At 31.0% G+C, this 26,645-nt stretch overlaps 1 protein-coding gene and 1 non-coding gene across 3 annotated transcripts; one reads left to right on the top strand and one right to left on the bottom strand.

Annotated features, from left to right (window-relative positions):
- Positions 1-8,115: 8,115 nt before the first annotated feature.
- On the top strand, positions 8,116-11,629 carry LOC118056153 (uncharacterized). Its single transcript, XR_012168225.1, has 2 exons — positions 8,116-8,824; positions 11,173-11,629. It is a non-coding gene; the product is annotated as an uncharacterized protein (transcript).
- Positions 11,630-12,309: 680 nt separating this feature from the next.
- On the bottom strand, positions 12,310-17,418 carry LOC118056152 (protein EIN6 ENHANCER-like). Of its 2 annotated transcripts, none has more exons than XM_073405361.1 (4): positions 17,287-17,418; positions 14,923-15,112; positions 14,380-14,447; positions 12,310-12,758 (listed from the first exon to the last, which is right to left on the bottom strand). In XM_073405361.1, the coding sequence occupies exons 2-4, from the start codon at positions 15,092-15,094 to the stop codon at positions 12,627-12,629; spliced, it is 372 nt and encodes a 123-aa protein (XP_073261462.1). In that variant the 5' UTR covers positions 15,095-15,112; positions 17,287-17,418; the 3' UTR covers positions 12,310-12,626. The 2 variants fall into 2 exon arrangements, with proteins under 2 accessions (XP_073261462.1, XP_034924165.1); XM_035068274.2 differs by lacking the exon at positions 17,287-17,418 and adding an exon at positions 15,325-15,566.
- Positions 17,419-26,645: the final 9,227 nt, after the last annotated feature.

Genomic DNA, 26,645 nt, shown 5'->3' with positions numbered 1-26,645 from the left:
TTATCAAATTCTAAGAATCTTCAACTTTCTACATAATTTTAAAATACCTTCAAATAATATTAAGTTAAACATCAATACTGGATATAATTATATGTTTTTTAGTATGATAAAAAAAAAAGTGATGTTAAAATAGATACTCATTAAATAATTAGCTCGTGTGTTGTTGCGGGTCGATTTACAAATAATTTAAATCGTTATAATAATAACATAGTAGTGAAAGTTAGATTTGTAAACATTATACTAGACCTAAGCAAACTTGGATCAGGTAACCATGCCAGACCCACATAAAATTTATTAGCTTTGTCAACAATGCTTGACTCAATGTGCTTTGGTCTGGCCACAATGTTTGACCCAAAGTTTAGTTGGGTCAGGTATGAATGTCTAACCTAAGTTGTTGTTGTTGTTAGTAGTGTTGTTATTGTTATTGTTATTATTATTAGTATGATTATTATTATTTTTGGTATTATTTTATTATTATTGTTGTTGTTGTTATTAGAATTATCAAAGTAATCTTAAGTTAGACATGTTGTCAAACCCAAGCACCTAAACATATTGGGTCTAGCAATCATGCCAGACCCAAAGTGTTGTTGGGTCTAGCAAAATACCTAACCCAAGTTTAGATGGGTCATACATGGATGTCATATATTAGATTTAATATTGTTGTTGTTGTTATTATTGTTATTATTAAAGTAAGCATGGTCAGATATGTTTCAAACCCAAATAAATTTGAATATGATAAGGTTGCCAAGCTTAAATAATCACTTAAATACTTACTTGGGTTGGATAAAATTGTCAAATACAAAATATACAAGTCTAGTATTTATGTTTAGCATAGCCATCCAGGCTATAAGATATGACATTGCTATAAGATACTTTTAATATTATCTTTATGTTTTAAAAAGAAAATAATATTAACCGCTTGGACAAGGAAAAAATTACTACTCAAATTTAATTAGTGTGCACTACCCAGTCACGCACGCTCACCATGTGCTGATACACAAATAAAGTTTTTACTAATATTTGGCAATTGATTACTTAGCAGTTCAACTCTCATAAAAAGTAAAATATATATGGCGCGCTAAGATATTGGATATTGTAGAATATTTTCATTTTATTTTGTCTGTTTATTTTAATTTCAATTACAGGATATCTAAATGAAGTAATAAAATATCACCAACTTAAAAACACCATAAAAACCCATTATCATTCTTATTAAATAGTTATTATATTAATTTTCAATCACTTAATGTTTAGTAATGTGGTGTATGTTATTTTTACAAAAATATTTTTTTATTTTTTATATTAACATATTAAAATAACTAAGAAACACTTAAAAAGCATTAATTTAATACTTTTTTTTCATGTGAAAATAAGTTTGAAAAGCGGGTTTAACTACATTACTAAAAAGAGCTTTATTTAGTGCAATTACTTTTTTAAATGAATGAGTTTTCTTGTTCCTAGTAATCACATATAATCAATGATAATTTCAAGTATTTGTAATTGTATTGGAGAATGACAAATAAGACAATTTTGGATTTGATTGGTTAAAGATGAAAACAAAGCGTAGGTAAATAAATTTTAAAAATAATTGTGAAGAGATTCTAATTCAAATTGCGGAGTGAATTAATTTCGTACGAGTTAAAAATATTTAAGAGATATCTTCATATAAATCAAGAAATCAATATTTATAAATAAAATACAAAAATAGAGCATTTTTATCCTAATATCAATTAATTAAAGATGAAAAGGAGAGTAATCAAATAATCTAATGAACAAAAAATTGTAGAGAAAATAAATCTAAAGAGAACTGAAGAAATGACTCTAGAAAAGAGTTTCGAGATCCAAGGTGGATGAAATATAAATTTATTTTTCAAACTAATATAGTTAAAAAAATAATTTTTATTCTAGAACAAATATAATAGTCGCCCATGTATAGCACGCAGCAAACGCTAGACCACTTGTTGAGCGTGTACATAGTGCATGTAGCTAGCATCTGCGCAACAACTCATACTAATTCATGCATCATCAATTCATCATGTCTAGCAAATTAATTCATCCTCTCAAAAGTCATGTTTCATATTTTATAAAGAAACGAAAGCTATGAAATGAACAAAAACAATTTAATGCCCATTAAAAAAGGCGACATTGCATTAAAAGACAAGGAGGGAGAGAGGACAAAAAAGGAAAAAAGAAAAAAAGAAAAAAAGAAAAAAATGAGGTGTTATAAATATAGTGTAGTTCCGATGATGATATTTTCATTACTTTTAAAAAAATATTAATAAGATAAATTTATATATATTATGAAAAGCTAAGTTTGAATCGATGCCAACAAGTATGTTATGTTATCTTTAAATGATATACATAACTCATTATAAATTTTAAAATTAGCTTTTTATAATGTTTATGAATTTGTTTTATTAATAGTTGTTTAATGATACTAAAAGAGTTATAATCGAAGCTTTGTTTTGTCAACAACACATCATTTTTTTTTATTTTCTTTCCTCTCTTGTCCTTATTATTTTATGTCATGTCATTTCATGTTTTTCTAATGACAATTGTATTATTTTTGTTCATTTTATAGCTATCAATAATTTGCATGATTTGAGCTGCACAAATATTAAATGCGCAACACACCTAGTTGTGCATGTGTTTTATATGTGTATTAACCATGAATTATTTTTCAAATCAATAAGTTACTTATATACGTGACTTATCACCAGCTTTAAAGTTGATTTTTTTATAATATTTATAAATTTATTTTATTAATATTTATTTGATAGTACTAAGAGTGTTACCATTGAAATTTTGTTTTGTCTTTGACACATTATTTTTTTTCCTCTCTTATCCTTGTCATTTTATGTCATGTCATGTTTTTCTAATGACAATTGTATTATTTTTGTTCATTTTATAGCCATTGATAATTTGCATGATTTGACCTACGCTAATGTTACATGCGCAACACACCTAGCTGTGCAAGTGCTGTGCAAGTGCATTAACTATAAATTATTTTTCAAATCAATAGGTGACTAGCTTAAGCCCATAAGGCTTTTATACATGCGTGGCTGCATGTAGCACATGCGCTCCTCGCCCATGTAATAAGGTTGTGCTTATGCACTTGAGGTCGTAGTCCGTATTTATAAAATTATTCGATTGATTATAATTAGTAGTTTTAAATTACTTCTATTTCTAATTTATAAAATTTATAAATAGAATATGATATAAATAGTAATCATGGATATAATACTAATTAAGTTTTTTCTAAGCGGAGCCTGGATACTTTATTTTATTGGTCCAAACAAACTAACCATAAATTATTCTAATTGATAATATTAATCTAAATACCTCCAAAGCATAGATCTAATTGCATTTTATTGCCATTACCAGCAAAAAATGATTTTTTTTTTGTATTTAGGTTTAATTTTTTTTAATATATATCTATCATCTTTGTGATGTCTTTTTTATTTATAAGATTTACATGATATTTAATGGATATAAAAATTAGTCGTGATATGTATAAACTGATTCGTACATTTTGAGTATATATATATATAAAACTTTTAGTACTCCTTTTCCACGCGATTCACATTTTGTGAATGATGGGTTGATATTGGGATGGAGTTTGGACCAAACGCAGTTGCTGTCCATTGAGAGCAGCAAGAAATCATGGGTTCGGTGGAATCACAGTCCACCATTTTTGTGGAGGATAAAGTGCTCTAAGAAAGTGACTTGGTAGCTGAATTGAGTAGTGCTGACATCTTTTATACTTGGCTATCCAGTCTGAGCACCAACAAGAGAGTTTGGGACATGGCTGCACTGTAACTTGATATTTTTTTTAATGAAAAACGCAATTTGTACCGCATTTTCAAATCTATTCCATAAACATGAATGTTATAAATTGGAGTACAATATAAATGATTTATGTATCTAATATAATAAAGAAGAGATCTGGTTTGCCCAATTAACCAAACTTTTAGGATAGAGAAAAAAAAAATTAGAATCACAAACGCTTGATATTGATTTCGTCCCGCTCATTGGACACTTTTTAGCTTTTCTTTCTATTATTCATTAGAACCACAAACACTAGATATTGATTTCTCCCACTCACTCATCAGACACTTTTTAGCTTTTTTTTTTTTTTATTATTATTTTAAGGTGTTTGAAAGTATGGAAATAGTTGTTTTTTAAAATACTATTTACTCAAAAAATATATTAAAATAATATTTTTTATTTTTAAAAAATTATTTTTAATATTAACATATCAAAATAATTTTAAAATATATAATAATGATTTAAAAAAATTCAAAATTTATCAACACCGTTTAAAAACGTAATACCAAAAGAAAGTATAGTGAGAATCTCGGGCCCAAATAGCTCCATCACGCATCGCGACAAACTTCGAAAGTGCTTGCTCTCCAAATTTGAAGCATGCAAAGACCTACTAGGTTAAAAATAATAATAATAAAAAATTTAAGAGCAACTTCAAGGCTTCAAGCGTTGAAAAAGAGAAAAAAAATCGAAGCAACCTCGTGTCGTGGTTACATACCTGGCAGCCAGCAGAAGCCGCCGCTGTCCCTGTGGCATGGCGGCTCCGGGGACCATAAAACCAAGTGGATCTAGAATTGTTCCCTGTTATACTCCATATCACGGGTCCTCAACCACTTGCCAGATTATTGCAGGCAGTTCTTTATTGAAATAATCCGCCTCATTTGTATTTATGCATTAAATTCTGTTCACATTAGGATTTCAGTGCATTTAAGTTATTAATCTAGGATCGATCCTAGGAATAGACCTAAGGAACCGGAGTGTCGACCAGGTTATTTTTAACCATTTTTAATATTGATTTAGGTTAAGATCATGCTCCACAATACAATCTAGCTCAAGTTTATTTAATGAGATTTTTACCTAAAATTATATTATTTTAATTTTTTAATTTTTTGTCCAATTATTTTGTATTGATCTAGCAACCCGAGCTCCTAGCCGAGTTAGACCCGGCCGAATCCGACAGCTATATTAAAAATACTAAGCTTGTTCTGGGCTCCAGGCTATAATAGACGATGGCGAACCATAAGGAGAGAGAAACAAACAAACTCTTAAAAGACTAATTGTTGTGTATTGTTTGTCCTTTTGACCCGATAATGGCATTTTTTTCTAATGAGTGCAGAGATCTTGCTTGATCCAACAATGAACATTTTGATCTTAGCTCGGTGGACGAATCTGAAAAAGTCGCAACGCTTTTAAGGCTCGATAGTTTTGAAAGATAGATTACAGTAACTTTCGAGATCTTGTGAGCATACAAGCTAAAGCTATTTAGGGTGTATTTATTTTATTTTTATTGGTTGAAGTTGTGGTTAGGTATAATTTATTTATACATAAAACTCAATAATAAAAAATTAATTTTTTTATTTTTTATAATTTTTTTAATGAATACTACATCCAAACCTCAATCTCCAGCTTTAATATTCTACTTCTAAAACTATGCTGATTAATTTTATTTTATTCACTAAAGATTTACTAGATATTAGCATCTAATTTTGAAACAGAAAAGAGATTAATAATAATAATAAATCACTTAATAATAATAATAAAAAGAAAGAAAGAAAGATGGAGGCGGTGTTTTATGAGGATAATTTCCCATCCCCCCCCCCTTTTTTTTTGGTGGTTTATTAATAAATTCTAAAACACGGGAGCTTGAAAAACTCAATAAAAATGAGAAATTCCGCACCTTAAACATGATGTTACTCTCTTTCTTTTAATTTATTATTATTATTTTTGGGTTTATGATTTTAAGGTTTCTTGATAGAACAAGGTCTGCTAATAAAAATGAAAAATCTTCTTTTTATTTGTTATATATTTTCAACTTTTGATTTTGTTTTCAATTTTGTGAGTAGAGGCTTCACAATAAGAAAGGCACATGCCTGTTTATGGGAGATATCACCAACAGTTTAAAATTACATATATTTAATTGAAAAGAAAAATAATTGAATTACAAAAAAAATCATATAGAAAATAAAAATAGAAAACTATAGCAATGATTTGTTGGAAATACGTATTATTTGTAAAAGGATGATAGAAAACAACTTATCTAGTTTGCACAAGCAAAGATTTGTTGGAAATACTTATTATTTTAACTATAGCAATGAGTTAATATGGAAGTTGTATTTATAATTTTCAACTAACAATATAATTATTTTCAAGGGGATTGTAAAATAAAAGTTATTTAGTCTAAAAATTCAGTTCGAGTCTCATTACTAATTTTGTAAAGAGGTGTCACGTCTACATGCATTAGTCACATTTTTTAAAAAGTATTTTAGTTTTTGATCCCGACATAAATACAATGAGATGTCCTCTACATTTGTGATGTTCCCTTCATATATATGTTGGGCGTCAAAGATGCAATGTTATTAACACACCGATTGATGTGCTTGTTTAAAAAACAAATCGTTATGTGAAAGTGATTTTTATGAAAAATAGATTTTAAAAAAATAAATTTGTTTTTTGACATTTTATAGTATTATAAAAAATAAATCAGAGAATATTTTTTTATATTTGGCTATGCTATATAAAATGAGTTGAAAAATATTTTTTTTTCAAGTTTATTAAAAGAATAGAGACTAAATCAGATAAATGAAAAAAACTGTATAAGGATGTAATTGAATTGTTTTTTAATTTTATAAAATATTTTAAAAAATAAATAACAATTTAAAAAATAGAAACTAGATATGATAAATAAAAAAAATTAAAAGAGAATGAAATTAATTTTTTTTAGTTTCATAAATTATTTTAAATAAAATAAATAGTAATAGAAAAATAAAAACTAAATCTAAAGAAAAAAAATCTATATATACACTAATTGTTTTTACTGAAACATTTATCATGATATTCATTTTTATATTCTTTCTTCTATCTTCCTATATAATGGGACTTTCGCTTCGTGGTTGCTTCTTAAATCTTTTTATTTTCTTGATATAAACCAAAAAGTAGGGCTAAGCTTATCAAAATTTTCTTTCCAAATTCACTAATTGAGGACATTCAATTATTAGATTTATTGGATTCAGAAGTGAGATCCTATTTAATATATATGAGACTTTGACTTTCTAAAATCTTAATCATCGGAAATGCACTCATTTCTTTCTTTTTTGCCAAAATAATATCTATATCATTATTAAAAAAAAAAATAAAAATGAAATGGCTTCTTCATGTCAACCACCCGAAGTTAATCCAATAAAACATCAAAAACATATATTCATAGATATTAAAAAAAATATCGATATTATTATAAAATAAATCTTGATGCAAAACCTTATTAAAAATCTTGAAACAATAACCATTATATATATCCGCAAGAAGAGCATGAAACAAAATAAAAAAGAAATAAATTAAACCCAAAACTAAATAAAATGACACAAAAATAGACGTTAGATTTAGAAGTGCGACCACACTAATTATATCTATTATTAAACATGTTGAAAATTTGTTTCATTAATATGATTTAATTAAATCAATTAATTATAAGTGAATGGAAAATTAATCTTAAATAACATTTAGTTTTTCTGGACCTCATTCTTGATTTATGTTAGATAATTAAATATTGATAATGATGATAACTAATTCTTATTAATTCTTTAATTTTTAAAATTCACTATAAAAAAGAAAGGAGTGAATAAAGAGTTTTTATCAAGTATTTTTTTTATTTTAAATTTAAATAGTGTTATTTTTATTATTAATATGCATGCAAAGATTTTGAATATATCAAGTTTGAATATATGCTTAATATACATGTTAATATTCTTTTTATTATATTTACATTGAAAGCATGTATGTCTTGAATTTTATTTTGCATTTTGTTATAAATTTTAAATTTATGCATTCTAGGCTTATCTTAAATAATCTTTTATGTGTTATAATTTTAAAAGGAACTAATGCTGTCAATACTCTAGAACAAGTAATTTTGTGTTTTATAGAAATAGTAAGGTTTCTTTTTTAAAATAAACGAAGAGAATATAAATATAATCTCTTAAATATTTGAATCTTAGAATAAGAGATTTTGATGTTATTATAAAAACCAAGCATAAGTATAAATGATTACTTTTTTTAGGTTTATTTTGAAACGACAGATAGATGATAAAAGAGAAAATTGAATTCGAGACCTCCTAAAATTAATAAGAATATTATAATGGGCTAAATTATATCAACTGGGAGGGGAAAAAAAAAAAAAAAACCCAATACTGTGGTGGGTGGAAGCAACCTCAAAGTCCGATTTGTTTGATTTAAAAGGTTGGAATCGTTCAAGTTTTTGATCAGAGACTAATCACACAATAACATCAAAATAAGTCTAATTCTCCAATACATAAACTGTACTTAGACTTGATCCTGTAACTTGATCAATCTTGTACAGCACAACTTTTTTGCCTTCTGGCGTGGTCCAGGTCCTGCCATCCTCCTGCATATATCCTTGCCAATCCAGCTCGAGCTTTGTGCTTCCAGACAGTGAAATAAGGGCAGGGGCAAGTGTGGGATTTCTTGATTTTGAAACTCTTCCTTCCTCAGTTATATAAGGAGGGTTTAAGCCTCAGATTTTGAAGCAACAAGTGTGGATTTCCAGGTCCCTGATCTTTTTGGTGACAGAACTTTTCTCTCACGCATATTTGTTCTCTTACAACGAAGAAGAAGAAGCAAGAACTGGGCTGAGACACAAAGATCAGATTCAGATAAGATGCCTTGCCTTTATATCTCCACCAATGTCAACCTCGACGACGTTGATAAGGATCCCATCTTTTCCGAGGCCACAAAAGCTGTTGCTTCCATCATCGGAAGACCTGAACATGTAAACACTCTCTATCCCTTCATCTCTCTTTTCCTTCAATTTCTTCTGCTTGTTCATGTTCGAATTCTGTGGCCTCCAAATGCATGCCTTGTTCCCTTTGGTATGTCGGCCTGCAGCCCAGTTTGTGTGTTGATTTCCTTTAATGGTGACCCTTAAAGGTGAAAGAAGGATCGGTTGCTTAATTGTTTTTAATGTTAGTATTTTAAGGAGGCCACTTTCTCCAATGGAAAGTTAAATAATCTGATACCTTCCAATAAGGATCGCGTTCCCTTTACCCTCCCTAACCCATTCGACCCAACTTGCAAAGATAGTTTCGGATTTGATTTTCGATTTCTGGGGCATTTTTTTGAAGTTGAATCCAAGTTTTTTTTTTGGGTAATGCCGAGGAGCCATGGCCATTTTATCTTGTTTTCCGTTAATTTTTCCCAGATGAAGGAAGGGTTAACCACCTGACGTACAGAAAACCAACCTTCTTTCCTTTCTTTAAAATTAAAAAAAAGGCAACTTGGCTAAGAAGTGAGCAGTGCCGGTCAAGATTTGGCAAGAATCTTGCGTGGTCCTTCTAGGTTACAGATTCGGCCAAGCCAAACACCCTGTCATAAATTTGATCAAATATACCTCCCCTCCTTCAGTTAACGGTGATTCCATCCAACTTGGTTATGAATTGAATGGCTAGATGAATGCCACATGCTGTAAGGGGATTGGATGGAGAACCTTAAACTGCCTTTAACATGAACTTTAGGGGTTAATTTAACCAGATTTAAAGCACATGATCTAGTTAAATACATGCGAAAAGTAAAGGGACCACCAATGATTTTTAGCCGTCTAGAGCGAAGGAGACACAGTCAATCCATTTAACAAACACCCACACGCATGCACCTGGCCGACGGACAAAAATGGATGCTTGAGAGATCATAGGATAAGAACTGATGAACTCGGGCACTACGAGAGAAGTAAGCCGTCACCTAACCACATCGTTTTGTCTTCGAGTAATAATTGCAAGTTGTTTCCTCAGCATTATTGGACTTATTGTTGCTTTGCTGTAACTTCTCTGAGTGGACACAGCAAGAAAAAGGTCTCCTTAGTGGGCTGAGGGTCAAAGGACATTTTGGCATCAATGGCTGTAGCTGTCGACATTACAGGCACTCGAGTGTATTGTAGCTGTAATAGTATATTATTGTTTGTTTTTGTATTTTAAATTAACATGATTTTAGTATTTTTTAAATTATTTTAATATACTAATATCAAAAATAATTTTTAAAAAAATAAAAAATTATTAATATATATTTTGATATAAAAAATTATTTAAAAAATAATCATAAATACTTGGTGGGTAAAGTGGCCATGTCGAGAACTTGTTTGGCTTCACGGCTGGGTATGTATGTGAAAAATGTTGAAGCGAGAAAGCAAATGTGAACGGACAAATGAATGACTGTCCACTCTCCAGCATGACGACAAGAAGCTCCGAAGTAGTTAAAATGGGTAAATTTTTTAACATATGATGTCACTCTCACACCTACGACTTGCATCAATCCAACCTAGTTTTTTTTATCGAAAATTATAAGCCACCTACGACTCCTTGTCGTGCTGCTAGAACTGCTTCAAAAATTATTTTTTTTTCCTGAGATAAATTCCTTGGTATAACTCGGAATGCAGGGACATATGCAAAACATATTTAGTTATATAAAAATATATTGAAATATTTGTTGTTTTTCTTTAAAGTCTAAGCTCGAAAAAACTCCCACCCAACTTTCAACTCTTGAACGTGACGGGTTGCTTAATTTTTGCTACAAAAAGAATAGAAGAGCTTTACCTAAATGGAAGATAAGGATGCACCTTAGGCTTAGCTTGGATGTTGATAGGATTTATATACTTTTATATTATCGTACAATATTGAAGTTTCTTTAAAAAACGTAAATAATAAATTTCTCATGAATATACTCGTGATGTGCGGGCCTGGCTAAAAGTGGTCCTAGAGTATCGCCATTGTCAAAGAAAAGTCTAGAGCGTGGAGGATTTTACTGCCTATTGAGCTACGTGCTCGTTCATTAGCAAAAAGAGTGCTTATTGGCTGCACAGAAGATGACATATGCCACAGAAGTCATGATAGCTCCTCCACAATGACATCATTCGACAAGAATTATTGGAAGCATGCAAATTCTTCGCATGCTATACAGGAAAGGAATAGCAGGTGTTGTCTGCGAGCGTGTATCTTGTGGAAGATACTTTGAACGATGCAGCCGCCGGCTAATTTGATCAAATCTTGCGTGTCTAGGCAAAATCTAAAACGTTCATCACGTTAACCAGTTGTTTTCTTTTAATTTTTATGTTCTTGAATATCTATGCAGCTTGTGATGGTCATACTTAAAGGAACCTTGGGCATATCATTCAATGGAAACAAAGAACCAGCTGCGTACGCAGAGATAGTGTCGATGGGTGGGATTACCAAACAAGTCAAGAGGAATCTGATCGCTACCCTTGGCACTATTCTCGAGGCTAAGTTATCCATCCCCAGGGCACGATTCTTCCTCAAAGTTTATGATACAACAGCTGCTGGCAACTGCTCCAAGTTGTAACTTCTGAGAGGATGATGACCATAGAGTTTCATCCTAACTATCTGGGTTTTCAATTTCTGTTTTGTTTTATGTCTGCTTATTTTTAAATTGTCGGAGGTCATCCTGTCAGGAAAAAAGAAAAGCAAAAAAAGATTAAAATGTTCAAGAAGACCTACTTGAATGTGATCATGCACTATTGAATTTCCACTAAATTGAAGCAAATAAAAAAGGGCATTGTAAGTTAGGGTTCTTTCTTAGCTATGTGATGATGACCTGTGTTTGGCACAAGGCACGATGGTATTTTCAAATCATCAAATGATCAGTCCGGCATGGGACATGGTGTTCGATGGTACTGCATAGCTTAGTCACTGATACTGTACTGTCATAAATTTATCACCACACACAAATTCCCACCGAAAGCAATATCATTGGGGATAGATTTGGTGCATCATCTTGAATAAAGAAACAGTGCCATCACAATTTACATTTAATTCAATCAATAACACAATTTAGTGAAGGAAAAAATGTATTCGTGCAGCTACCTTTACGGCTTACTTACGTTGAGCTCATCCTCAACAAAAGGACGTGTTTTTACCAGCCATGTCAACTAAATTCATTTTCAGAGCATGGAAACTTAAGGTTTGTAACGCCAACAGTTGGAATTTTGGAAGCTTTGGTGTTTTCGTTTATAGATCGAGGCAGCTCTGCCTTTGCCCAAAATCACTAAAGATACTAGGTGATTCTATCGATGGATGTACTTTATTTGAACAGCGTTAACCAAACAAAAGGAGGGTCACTGTATAAACTCAACCAACAAAACCGAGAGATGTTGGCAATGATGTAATTCAAGTGGAAAAACATAGAAATGTTGGGAGCAAGGGTGGAGATGATTTCATAGGCAATTGCACTAGTTTTTAATGCCATGCACAATTCAAGAACCTATCAACTGCATGATATAGCAAGCCTGCCAAACGGCCAATATCCATAAATGATCCAGTTACCTAAGCTACAGACAATGGTTGGTTTACATCAAATCAGCTCGAGCGAAAAGGAGAGAGGGGAGATATTCCGACAAATTCCAAAACATAGTTCGGTGCAATTAATCATGTTTACTCTCACCACAGTACAGATCACAAATAACAATAAATATGCATCTCTTCGAGCTAAACTATTTAATAGCTCGACCCTATCTCATGCAGAAACAGAAACAGGAGCAGGCTGGCATTGTCAAGGCGAATTCTTGCAAGTTATTTCAGAGTAACGGCTGCATTTCTCAATGCAAGATACCTTTGCACATGCTCATTTGGGAGTGATCTCACGAGTTTGAAGACATCAGTATTTGCATAACGGAGGTTGGTCCTTGGATCATGGTAAGGTGCCTGCAGAAGAATTCGCTATGTGTAAGAGGGTCTGTAAAGAGATTGGTATACTATTCCATATTGTTTCAGATAGCATTCAAGATAGTAGCAGTTAATCATTGCATGTTCAATCTGTATTTGATGGGATGAATGGAATTTATAACATAAGGTGTCTAAGTGTCAAGCTACTCAAGAACAGAGGATAGCTAGGCTCTTTACTTTTCAATTTCGTATACCAACATAAACATTTAACAAGGTCAGCACGATCTTGAACGCCATGCTCAATCCTGAACAATCTAAACTTCAGCACCATGGCTTCTTCCAGCTAAACAAACGCAGACATATTAGGAATCTAGTTGTAGGACATCCCAGGGCACCTTCAAAGATGCGTACCAGGACATCCCAGGGCACATTTGCTTCATCAAAGTTGCAAGATTACATGTTAAATCTGGTCAAACAAATCTATCTTAGAATTTTTCCCCAACCACTAACTTCCAGTTTTCACATTTCTAACAAGCAATAGAGTACTCCGATGTAATTCATCCTCAGAATATTGCTACAAATATGATGTGACATGTAATAACATAATAAAGAACATTGCCAAGCAGGAAACAGGAACCAGTTCTTAGTCTGAGTTATGCAATTGTTGGAACTCTACCTCCATCCTCAATTTCATCAAGACAATAAGCTTGTACGGATGTAAACAAGCTCAAGCTCAACCAAATTATAAGTGATGAGCTCAAAAACTAAGAGACAGAGTAGCTCAACTGACTAACAGAGTAGCTCAACCAAATTATGGCAATGCATAATATGAAGAATGATGGACAGCTCATAATAATCTTCTCACTCTAAGAGAAAGTTGATGAGGTACTTAGACGATGCAAATTGATCGGAAAGCCTCCTTCAAGTTAAAGGATTATATTTAGGTTAGATGAAGCCAAACAAATCTAGCCTTCAATTGTTTTTTCTCAACCAATAGTTTGTAGTGTCCAAATTTGAACTGGCAATAGGACAACCAAGTTATTTATCCACAGCAACCAATAAGTTCATGATATTCAAAACCAAAAAAAGATTCACCATGCAACTAACAAAAAAAAAAGCCATGGCCAATGAAGTCAAGTAAAAGAAACCAGTGCTCGATTTAATTCTGGAATTTTTGAAACTTTAATCCTCAATTCCACTGAACAAGCTAAAGAACATTTGAAACTTTAATCCTACTCCTCAATGACAGCAGGTGTATCTTAGCTGAATAGCAGGCGAGGAATAAAATGCAGATTATCATTAACAGCTGATGATTCTCTCTCAATTTGAGACCCCCAAATATTCAACAAGCAAGGTTTTGACGCACAAAGTAAGTAGCTCTTCCTCCCGACACTCAAAATAAAAAGGACTTCAGAAGGATATGAATCAACTGATGAAAATAACCAGTGATGACACTCAAAGATATTTCTAAATTTACCAGACATTTCTAAATTTCAATCCATTAAAATTTAAATCTAATGCCAGTGATTGACTCATTCATTCATGATCTGATTTATATGACATTTTCAAGTTGGCCACATTATTCGCAAATGAGCTAGAAATAATGATGAATTTCATCTGCCAGTTCAAGCACCAAACACATCTCAACAGAAACACGCACCTCGAATCCTGTAATATCGCATATTCTCAAAGGTGGGTGCATGGAGGGTGGTGACTCAAGATTAACATCTGCAAGAGGGGGGAAAAACAGCAAAGGTAATTTAACCTCTTATCAAGCCTAACATAATATCAAATTTATCAATACAAAAAACTAAAACCTTAAAAAAGAAAAACAAAAAAACAACCATCTGCAGAAACATGTTAAAAAATCCAACTTAAACCATGCAATTTATTTGTTGAACAACGGGCAGAACACAAGAATCCTCTATAAAACACCTCGGCGCTACCATTGTACAAAATAATCACCATTACATTTTCCCTTCAAATTTCACCTTTTGTGGGCCCAGGAACTCACAAACACTGAAACAATGGAATGCTAATGCAATAAATAATGGCTTCCCTTTCTTCATCCAAGAAAATTACCAAAGGATAACTTTTTCAGCTATATATCAAACAAATCACAACCAGACTTCAAATTAAAGTAAGAAAAGAAAAAAAGAGAAGCTAGGAAATGGCGGAGGTTGTTCTTAAATGAGGAGCTTACAGTTGGGTTCATCTGGAGGGCAATTCTGATAATTTTCAGCCTGAAGAATCTGCTTAAGGTGTTTCCAACGGCCTCTTGGTTGTCCCTTTGGGTATTTCTCATATATCTGTATCCTCTTGAAACTGAAGTGTGTTGGCAACACCAGCTCTGCATTTATCAACTCTGCTTCCATCTTCTTCCTCTTCTATATCTAAAAAGCAAAAATACCACTCAATTCAATGATTTATCCCTTATAGATCGAATTTAAAAGAATGGAAACTAGATAAAAAAGAGTAAAAATTTAAAGAAAAGAAACATAATCTAAGATTATAAATGTAAAAAATTGAAAAAGAGTATAATAGCAACTAAAAAAAAAAACAGGAATTTCATCCGAAACCCAACAAAAAGAAAGGGCAAACGAACCTCTCAGTTCAGAATCCCCTGTTGCTCGAACTGGGCACAACAGTAAACGGACAAATAATCTCCCCTTTATAGTTTCATATAAAATCTCAATTTAGTAACCGACTATGAACTGATCTTCGATTAGATCCCAAACTATCAATGTTTTCAATTAGGTCCCTAATGCATCAGGAAAGTGTCGAATTTTGCTTAAAGCAGGGTTATTTTTTTACACAACGAGTTAGATTTCCAAGCCAGATCTCTTGAGTTCCACCTTTTCTTAATTTTAATTTTAAATACCTGAGTTTTCGTTTAAAAATATTTAATATATAGTGAAAGGGCTACAAAATTAAGCCCAAATAACAGGAGTAAAAGAAAGCCCAACCAGGCAGCAAAGAAAGAATAAAAAAAGAGGGCCCGACAGGGCAGCAAAGAAGAAAGGAAAAGAAGAAGATAGATGACCCAATCGGGTAGAAAAAGAAAAAAAGAAATGAAGGAAAAGAAAAGGCCCAACCGGAGAAGAGAAGGGCATTGTCAAGGAGTATAACCTGGGCTCAAAACCAAGCCCAACATCTTTGTGTTAATGGTGTTGACGCGTGTTTGATTATTTCCTTTTTTTTTTTTTTTAATTACTGTTAATTTAATTCTTACCATTTTAATTATAGCTTGAACATGTGACTTTTCTCAACCCAACCTTACAGAGTATTTCCTCGTTTGATTTTACTCTAACTAATGTAATTTTGCTTAGAATCCTCGATCGATCGTAATTCGCAAAGAGAACTTTAACACAAAGATGAGTGTGTATTTCATGTAGGAGATTTGTATATATTCTATTTAAATCATGTGAAGCGCTGAAAGACCCTCAATATTTGAGCTAATTTTATTATTTTCATTTTTATTTTTGAATTTTTAGCTTTATTTTAGATTTTATATTGTTGTCTTTCGATTTAGGATTCTAACTCTTATACGTTGCAAATGCTAGTTTCTAACCTATTTAAAAAGCTGCATATCATAGAAAAAAATTTTCATAAATAAAATATAATTTTGGTAACAATTCTCTGTCTTTCTTTGCTTGACATGATCTTCTTGTGTATTGGCTCTGGTCTAAGTCAAAATCGCCATGCTTTCCTGCTTTTTTTTTTTTTTGGTGTAAACGAGTAATTGGCAAACCCGCAACGAGCATAGAAAATCTTGCCCTAACAACAATCAAGGGTAGTCAATCATGTCCTTTCCATAGGTTAATATTTCTTGTTTTATTAAAAACCTTGAAAGATCCTCAATTTTTATTTTTATTTTTGAATTTTTAGCTTTATCTCAGATCGATTTTATGTTGTCTTTCTTGTTTGATATAGGATTCTAACTCTTATAAAAAACAGGGATAGTTGATCTCGATATGAACAAGAAATCTCAATCCTTTTAAGATAAGATCTTCAAAATAAAAAAGCACATACAAGATGTTCATGAAATTAAGCCCTAAATATATATACAAAGGAAAATCTGGGGTTTTTTCTTAGATTTTGTTACCTAAAATATTATTCTTTATATTTATCTTGAGGATCTTATTTTTCATCACCCATCTGGGATTGCCTCGTCTGAAAAACTCTCTTTCTCAAAATTGAATAGATATTCTTATAGCATGCTTTAATATCCCATTGAATTATTTTTAACTCCTAAGCTTCTCTACCACTTCCATAAAGAATTATTGAAGCGATAACAAAAAGAAATTTGTTTCTTCAGTTTAATTTGGCAATGAATGCAACATTACTATGAAAATCCCTTCATCATATTATTTTTAGATCAATTGATTAATGATAATATTTTTACATTTATCCCATTCAATACAGTGTTATTATGGAAATCCCCAAGGAAATTAGTTGATGGAAATCGATTTTTTTTTTCATTCTTCACAAAAGAAACTCTATAACTATCCATTATTCACTCTATAACCTTTCTGTTTAAAGTCTTCAACCCATCTCCCACGTTTACCTTAATCAATCATTGTCTCTGTAACAGCTATTAGCCATTAGAATGATGAGATGATTGCAGTGGTAATATTAGATATCTTCCGAGCATGTTAAACGCTCAAACCAACTTGGCTGACAGACCACATCACAAGTTTGTGTGACATCTTGCGATGGAATTTAATGAAGATGGAGACTGCTAATATCAATAATAATATATAAAAAAATCAGAAGAATGATTTAGCCATCAACTAAGGGCTGTTTGGTAACTACCATTTCCTCCACCTCTTATAAATAATTGATACAGAAAAACCAAAATAGAAGGTTGGTAAGCTGCTTTCCTTTATTATTATTATTATTATTATTATTGTATTGGCAGCAATAACAATAGTAGCTGAGAGAGTATTTTGTTAGCACCAAAAACAGAGGAAGACTTTTTATGGAGAGAGGGAGAGAGAGAAGACGTGTGAATATCATGAACTCAACATCATTCTACACGTGAGTTTTGAGTCTCGTACGTGCAGTCCGGTTCAAGTGAATCCATGAATTGTGAAAGCAAAACCAAATTGTTACTTTTTTTTTTTAATCAGAAATGGCATGACCACTCAACTAAGGGCTATTTCCTTACTAATATTTCCTTTGCCCTTTATAAATAGTGGATAGAGAAAAACCGATATGGAAGGTCGGTGAGCGCTTTCCTTTTTTTATTAGCTATAGAAATAGTTATTAAACCCGTTTAAGTATTGATCCAGCTAAAAAATCAGGTCTTGAGTCACTTGGGTTGATCTAGATCAATTCAAGAAAATTAAAAAAAATAGTTAAGATTTTAATATTTCACATAAAAAAATTAAAAAACAATTCATATGGATATAAACTATATATGTTGTAAATAATAAAATTTAAAAGATTATTTTAAAAAGTTTTTTTAACCCCATATTGAAAAGATACTATCTTCTTCTTTTAAGTTGAAATATTTAAACAAAAAAAGTTTCTTATCTTACATTGAAAAAACACAACTTTTTTCTTGTGAACATAAAATATATATACTAATGGTCTTTCAATCGTATATTGAAAAAAATAAAACTTTCTCTAGTATTTATATAATAAACTTTAATATGAACTAATAACCAACAAAAAAAAAAAAGTTATATGCTAGCACGCATAAGGTTGGGCCGAGCAAAAAAAAAACTCTAATTACCCCTCCTCTCATGCAAGGCAACACCTACCTTTTGACCTTAGTATTTTTTTTTTTAACCTTAAAATTAAACTACCATTTTAGATGCTTTGTCTAGGGAGCACCCACCTAAAAAAAATATGTGAAGATAGGGGTTTGTACATTAATTTTCTGTCTTGTTAGGTAAAGAAAATTAGTTTATTTTTGGGAGCCCCCACCCATGAATTTTTTTTTCTTGTTTTAGATAAATATGTTAGTTTTGGTATTTGTAAATTATTTACTTTGTCTTTGGAACAATCACCCAAGAGAATAATTTGTTCCACCTTTTAACAAATAGGTATTTGAAAAATTATTTTCTTGTTTATAAAAAAGGACGAGTATCTATCAAGTTACAACGGGTCACGTGGGTCCTTGATTGACCTGAAGGGCTGCTCGAGTTTCCTTGGGCCAAATGCAACCCTGATTTTCTTCTTCATCAGATCTGACCAAGGCCCTGAGTTGCTCGAGTCCTAGGTCAACCCACCGAGCTAGGCTTCATAACTATGGATGTTGTAACCCAATTTTGGACACTTTTTGCTTTTTTTAATTCAATGATAAGGGGGTTAAAATCTAAAATTAATAGACTAGGGGTTTGAATGCAAAGATTCGGAAACTTCAAGGACTAGATTGGAAATAACCATTTCCAACCCCAAAATAGCGTCATTTCAATCAGGCGTAGTTCTTCATCTTCATCTTCAAGCACAGAAAGCTCGCCTGCAAAGAAGGAAAGGAACATGTGAAACACCAGCATCATAGTCCTATCCAAATAATAAAGGATAAATAAAAAGAAAATGGCATAGAAAAAAGTCTTCTTCAAATTCATTTTTTTTGTAAAATTATTCATTGACGCTAGAGTCAAGAATATCGTAATTTTTTTGGTTTATGCAATATTTACCAATGCTTGAGTTGGAGATATTTATATAAATTGTTCACTAACGTTAGAGTTAGGAACATTATAGGAAGAATAAAAAGGGAGAAAAAGAAAAAAAAGAGAACATATTTTTAGCAATTTTAGACAAAACCAATAATATAGCTTGTCTCAGGTAGGACACTTAAGGGGTGATAACATCTTTCTTTTCACATAACCAGTCTCATACCATCAGAATCTCTGTTGACGAGTTAGGGTTCCTAGTGACTATAATAAAAATAGGTATAGGTAGCGACTCCTTGAACTTGGACCTTTTCTCCTAAAAGAACAAGACGCCATATATCTATTTATTTTTCCAATCAAGATTAATTTTTAATTGTCGCCGCGATGTCCGGTTGTGACAATGGATATAATTGATCAAATCATGAAAAAAAACATTAAATAAAATATGGATTTTTCATGGCTGCATCATGGCTAGGCTAATGAAGTGACTAAGCTAGTCTCTAGCTGATGTACTTTGTAATAACCCAATTTTGGATTCTCTAAAATTAATCAGTCGTCGCGATGTCTGAGTGTGACAATGAATATAATTGATCAAATCATGAAAAAAACATCAAATAAAATATGGATTTTTCATGGCTGCATCATGGCTAGGCTAATGAAGTGACTGAGCTAGTCTTTAGCTAATGGACTTTGTAATAACCCAATTTTAGATTCTCTAAAATTTTCTTGTATGTTATTTTATTTCTATTTTTATTCAAAAAAATCCAAAAAAAATTAAGAGAAATTTTAAAAATAAAAAATATATTTTTCTCGAGTCAACCGCTTTTTTGCCATAAAAAACGAGTTCACTTGGTCAATACGAGTCAAACCATGTCGACAAGGAAAAAATATGAGTTTCAAGCCATTTCAGATCAAACCTGTTATTTTTTATGAAAATCGATCCCATTAGGCAATACATGTCAAATTATGTCAACCGGGGTAAAAAATGAGTTTCAGGCCGTTTTGGGTCAAAACTGTCATTTTCTGTCAAAACCATGTCATCGGGTCAATATGAGTCAAACCATGTCAACCAGGATAAAAAAAATAATTTTCAAGTCATTTTAGGTCAAAACTGTTATTTTTGATCCAAACCAGGTCCACCGGGTTGATACTGATTGGAAAATATTTTTCGGTGTTTGAAATTAATTTTTCGATAATCAAAATTGATTTTTAACTGTTGAAATGAACTTTTTCTAATACTGATTTGAGTTTTTAGTTTTACCCATATATATATATGTATATATATATATATAATAAAACAAAAATTAATAATACAATTTTTTTTTTTAATGGAGCAGTTGTTGCAAGTGAAAATTTTCTTCAAGACAACTCCGTCTCTCTTGTCATGTTTCTTGGACATAAATGCCGTGTCTCATGTGCAATGGCTTCCACCGAAAAGTTTGCATAAAAAGAAGAAGAAAATTAATACGAACGTTAATAACTCAAAGATATTGTTGATGTTTCTTTTAGTTTTTCTTTGCACTAGTAAGATATTGATTTTTTTAAAACATTTCAAAAAATACCAAATATATCCTAATTGTTAGATCTAATAGTATTAGTTCTGAACCCTTGATTGGATATAATCTAATATGCTTACCACACTAGATTAAAACGTAAATCCATCCCAGCCCTTAAAAAAAACTATCCTTTGATCTTATCTTACCATGTCACTTCTAATGCATCTTATCACACCGATGCAAGTATCTATCAATCAATAATGTCAGATCAATTTTTAGATCAAGTGAATTGTAGCTGAAGGATTAATTCAAAAGTGATCAGCAGTCCACAAGCTCCAGGTGCACCAGATTACCATGCTCGCATCCTCACTTTAGCAAACCTTATGGACTCTCTCTCCTTTCACCAACAATTCTCTCTTTCTTTAGATCTCCCAACTTTGATCACCTCAAGTTGCCAAACAACCACAAAAAGACTTATCTTCTCCTCGCGAGCAAACCCCAACTGGTTTTGTCACACGCCTTAACTGAAGGCAATTCAAATGATGAAAACGAAGGGCAGACAAGAACAGGAACGTTGGGGATTTAAATCAAATATCAGAGCGGGAAGGCACTAACGACTAAACACACCGTTTTAGTTATTTTCTGAAATATTGTTAGAAGACACGTATAAATAGTAATATTTCCTTTATGTAATGTTTCCTTTACATCCGGAACAACCAAATTGTGTGTTATATAAGTGGTTAAAACAGAATAGAAAACACGATGAGAAATTGTAATGCAAGAAACGTATGAAGAAATATTCGGGTGAATCATTTCTGGTTTCTATACAGTTTCTATTCCTTTTCACATATTAATTCCTCCATTCACTATCTTCTAGATTACAGCCTTCATAAATTACCACTCGTAGACTAAGAATCGCAACAGGGGAAGTTCATTCGATTTCACTCCATTTCACCCATAACAGGTTTTCATAGATTTTGCTGCCTAATATTTTCAAAAAAAGGTTGTGACATCTTCGACCACTTGAAGCTTCAAACAATCAATTCTCTTTCATCAACCATCATCATCATTATTGGAATCCTCTCGTTGAGATGCACCAGAATCTACCCCTTTTGGCTTGGAATATCGCTGAAAATTCCCCCTCCAACAATGGCTGCATGTGAGCTGTTACACGTGCCACTATCGATATTTTCATCATTTTTAGTGAAGTTCAAGGGTTTTTCAATCCTTTTCCTATATAGTGGCACTCATGTAATTTTAGGGATTTTTATGATATTTTTTTTTTATACATATATCTATATTGTTTTGTATTTTGACTTGAAATAAATATAAAGAAGAATGATGATGCAGGTCTAACACCCAATTTATCTTGTCATCATGCGCAGGTACAAAGCCCAATTCTCAAATATGACTTATTTTTAGCAATTCCGACATAATCTTCCTTTCCTTTTCAGGAATAAATGTTATTCATCGACACATTTTTTTTTTAAAGGACCAATGTTAAATTTTTTTAAAAAAATATGGAATATGTCAATTTTTTTTTTTGCAACTTAGACTTATAACTCTCCTTTTAAGGGTTAAATATCAACGTTTCAACGAGTCTTATAATTTTAAGGAATGATGTTATTTTTTAGCGAGACTTCTATTTTCAAGGACCGGCGTTAACCTAAAAAAATAATAATTTAATAAGCTCAAAATATTATAGCATTTGAATAAAATAAAAAAAAATACAAGTAAGGGTAACCTTTCATTTGAAAGGATGATTTAAAGGTGATGTCTACCTTCTTTTAATCATAACTAACCTAATATTTAAATCTTTGAGATCAGTATCTAATTTATGATTTTTAGCTCCCTTAATTTACTAGTCTAATAAAATCTTCATTTTATCAATTATTTTTTTGTTAATAGAAAACATTGGAGTGACTGAGCAATGCCGTGTATCGATAGACTTAACGGGAGGCTGGACGTTCATCTAAAAAAAACTGGAGAGCCTCCAAGTGTAAGAGAAGTGTAATATGTATGAAAGAAAATGCACAATGAGAGATGTATGAAGATGAAGAGTTTATGGCCTCGGCCTAAAATGGCAGAGTAGCATATTATTGACGACTTTTATTACGTAACTAGCATATTATTGATGACTTTCAAAAGCTAAGTTGAGCTTTGGCCAATGATGAAATTTGGATTTTTCCTTGTAACTTGATATATTCATACACTCAGTACTCGAATGTTTTTCATAGAGAAGGAGGCGTATCATGAAGAAATTTTTGGGCTAACATTAGCTAGCCATGGTGGCTTTATTGATTATTGTGTCATATCATAATTGTTGTGCTATGAATGCTAATGGTTAAAATATTAGTGATGACACTACTTAAAAATTGATAGATACAAATGAAAATACTGAGGGAATATATCCATCGGTACATTTCGGATGGATTTTACTGACGGATATATTCCCTTGGTATATACCAAGGGTATTATAGTAAAAAAAAAAATTAAAACAATGCAAAAAAACAATAACATGTCATTTTTACCAACGAAATTACCGACAGAATTTTATTCCGTCAATAAACTATGAACATTGTTCATCGTGTCAATTACAAAGGGAATCATCAATGAAAAATTTTGTTGGTATTTTTCAAAGAGCTTTGGAACTGTTTACTTCCCAATTATACTGTTAATTACTGTTCTTTAAAACAAAATCACAGACAGATTGAAAAGTCGTTAGTGTTATTTGACGGTTTTTTTTAAAAATTTCAATTAAATTAAAAATTTAAATTATATATTATAGACAGAATCACTAACAGACTAGAAAGTCGTCAATGATATTTGCGGTTTCTGAAATTTTTTTATTAAATTAAAAATTGAAATTAAATATTATAGACGGAATCACTAACGAAATGATTTAAAATATTAATATTTAATTATCTTTCAGTAAAATCGTCTATAAAACGCCTCAATAAAAAGTCTGGAATCCTTAATTTCACAACAGACGGGATTCCTTTGTTCTTCTTCGTCTTCTTCTTCCCCATATGTACAAAACATCAATATCCATTTCTTCTCTTCTTTTCTCTCTTCAACTCCTTCTCTTCTCCTCCATGCTCAAGTATGTATTCTTCTCCTTTCTTCTCAGTTTTTTTAATTAATATACTTTAAGAATTTTTTTTCTTTTCTTAGCTTCACTTGCAACCACATTAAGGTAAAATTTTCCTTTTTCCTTTTTTTTTTCACTATATTTGTTATTTTATTTTATTTTTAATTGTTTTTGTTCTTAATAATTGTATGAATATTATTGTAGGATTTTTTTTTCATATGAGATTAATTTTTAGTTGATTTATTTATAGGATTTTTAAATTTATTGCAATCGCAACTTAATTTTTTATATGAATGTTTTTAGTTGAATTTATTTTTTCATGTTATTTATTTGTTGCAAATTTGTTTGAGTTGATTTTCTTCTTCTTTTTTCCAAGAGTTTTGAGTATAATAGAGTTTTGATTTATATTAATTTAATTATTTTATAGTTTTGTAAAATGGATTTTTTAAAATTTTTAAATAATTACCGACCGAATTACATATGATATTTTTCCGAGGAAAATACCGTCGGAATGACGTGGGTAATTTTTTTTGCGTGTTTTTCTATCAGTAAATCCATCGGTAATAATTTTTTTTTTATTACAAACGGACTTATTAACGGACAAAAAATTTCCGATGAAAGATTCACCGACAAAGCATTTTCATCGGTGATTTTGTTAATTAATTAATTACCAATGAAATGATAATACAAATAGTGATGAAAAATTTCACCAATAAATATAAAGATTATGGTTTTGTGAGGAGTGTTATTGTTATAAAAAGTGGTGTCAACTATGCATAGTAAAAATTATGTATGCATAGAAAAATTGTGTCCATGAAAAGTTTGCGCACACAAATCCTAAAAAACTGAAAAAATACATGGAAAGGTGTATTGGGACTGGATTGAACAAACTGACTCGCTGTTAGAGTTGAAAATTCCAGCCATAGAAAGAATTTGTTTTTTTTTAAAGAACATTTATGTGTATCATCAATAACAATAGTAGCAAAGACTATTTATGTGCACTCCTTGTTTACTTCTCCATTAGACTAATATTAATAATAATAAATTTCTTATTTAAAAATTAAAACTTTTACTCACTAAGAAAAGGAAATTCATACACTACTCTGAGATTTTTAAAATTAAAACCTTTTACTCGTTAAACAAAAAATAATATCAAAATATTTTTGGTAAAAATATCAATAACAATAATAATAGTTTAGAAAACAAAAATTAAAACCTCTTACTTACTTAAGTTTATTTACTATTCTCATTTAATTTTTTTTTTGACAACTTTTAAAAATATCTTCAATAAAAATGAGAAACATTTGTTTTTATTAAAATGATGTGTTTCTTTCAATGACTATAAGACATAAACCTGCTACACTACAATACCATAATAGAACAATCACTCATTACAATAATTAAATTAAAATTAAATTAAAAAATCTTAAAGATGAGGGATTTTTACTGTTGATTTGGATTGTGCATTGTGGCTTTTGAGTAATTTTATTGTGGATAGTAAATTGTTTTTTTGTTCTTGTTTTACACCATCATAAAAAAACAAACCTCATTTAAATTTATCCTTTTATATTGCGTTGGCTTGGAATTAGACCTTATAATTCTATCTTTCTTTGCTTGACCTGATCTTCTTGTGTACTGGCATTGGTCTACGTCAAAATCGCCATGCTTTCCTGCTAATTTTTTGTGTAGAAAATCACACCTTAACAGCATAGAAAATCTCGCCTTAACAACAATCAGGGGAGTCGCACCCTTTTCACAGGTTCTTGCTTTATTAAAAGCCCTGAAAGACCCTCAATATTTGAGCTAATTTCATTACTTTTATTGTTATTTTTGAATTTTTAGCTTTATGTCAGATCGATTTTATGTTGTCTTTCTTGTTTGATTTAGGATTCTAACTCTTATTAAAAAACAGGGACAATTGATCTGGATATGAATAAGAAATTTTAATTTTTGTAAAATAAAATCCTCTAGAGAAAAAAGCATATACAAGATGTTCATGATGTTAAACCCTAAATATATACACAAAGAAAAATCTGCGGATTTTTCTTAGATTTTGTTACCTAGAATATTATTCTTTCTATTTATCTCTTGAGGATCTTATTTTTCATCACCCATCTGGGATTGCCTCGTTTGAAAAACTCTTTTTTCTCAAAATTGAATAGATATTCTTATAGCATGCTTTAATATCCCATTTAATTATTTTTTACTCCTCAGCTTCTCTACCACTTCCATAAAGAATTATTAAAGCGATAAAAAAAGAAATTAATTTGTTTCTTCAGTTTAATTTGGCAATGAATGCAACATTACTATGAAAATCCCTTCACCATATTATTTTTAGATCAATTGATTAATGTTAATAATTTACATTTATCCCATTCAATACAGTGTTATTATGGAAATCCCCAAGGAAATTAGTTGATGGAAATCGATTTTTTTTTTATTCTTCACAAAAGAAACTCTATAACTATCCATTATTCACTCTATAACCTTTCTGTTTAAAGTCTTCAACCCATCTCCCACGTTTACCTTAATCAATCATTGTCTCTGTAACAGCTATTAGCCATTGGAATGATGAGATGATTGCCGTGGTAATATTAGATATCTTCCGAGCATGTTAAACGCTCAAGCCAACTTGGCTGACAGACCACATCACAAGTTTGTGTGACATCTTGCGATGGAATTTAATGAAGATGGAGACTGCTAATATCAATAA

This window comes from Populus alba, chromosome 16 (assembly GCF_005239225.2).
Source record: "Populus alba chromosome 16, ASM523922v2, whole genome shotgun sequence".
In the NCBI taxonomy this organism is placed as follows: domain Eukaryota; kingdom Viridiplantae; phylum Streptophyta; class Magnoliopsida; order Malpighiales; family Salicaceae; genus Populus; species Populus alba.
Note: the sequence above shows the minus strand (reverse complement) of the source record. Positions and strands in the feature narration are given on the sequence as shown.

What these genes read in the sequence shown, in the direction of transcription:
- LOC118056152 (XM_073405361.1), bottom strand. Translation starts at nt 15,094, where the DNA reads ATGGAAGCAGAGTTGATAAATGCAGAGCTGGTGTTGCCAACACACTTC. An exon ending in CCCTCCAGATGAACCCAACT is followed by an intron (nt 14,448 to 14,922) that starts GTAAGCTCCTCA and finishes CCCCTCTTGCAG; the next exon opens with ATGTTAATCTTGAGTCACCA. An exon ending in GCGATATTACAGGATTCGAG is followed by an intron (nt 12,759 to 14,379) that starts GTGCGTGTTTCT and finishes ATTCTTCTGCAG; the next exon opens with GCACCTTACCATGATCCAAG.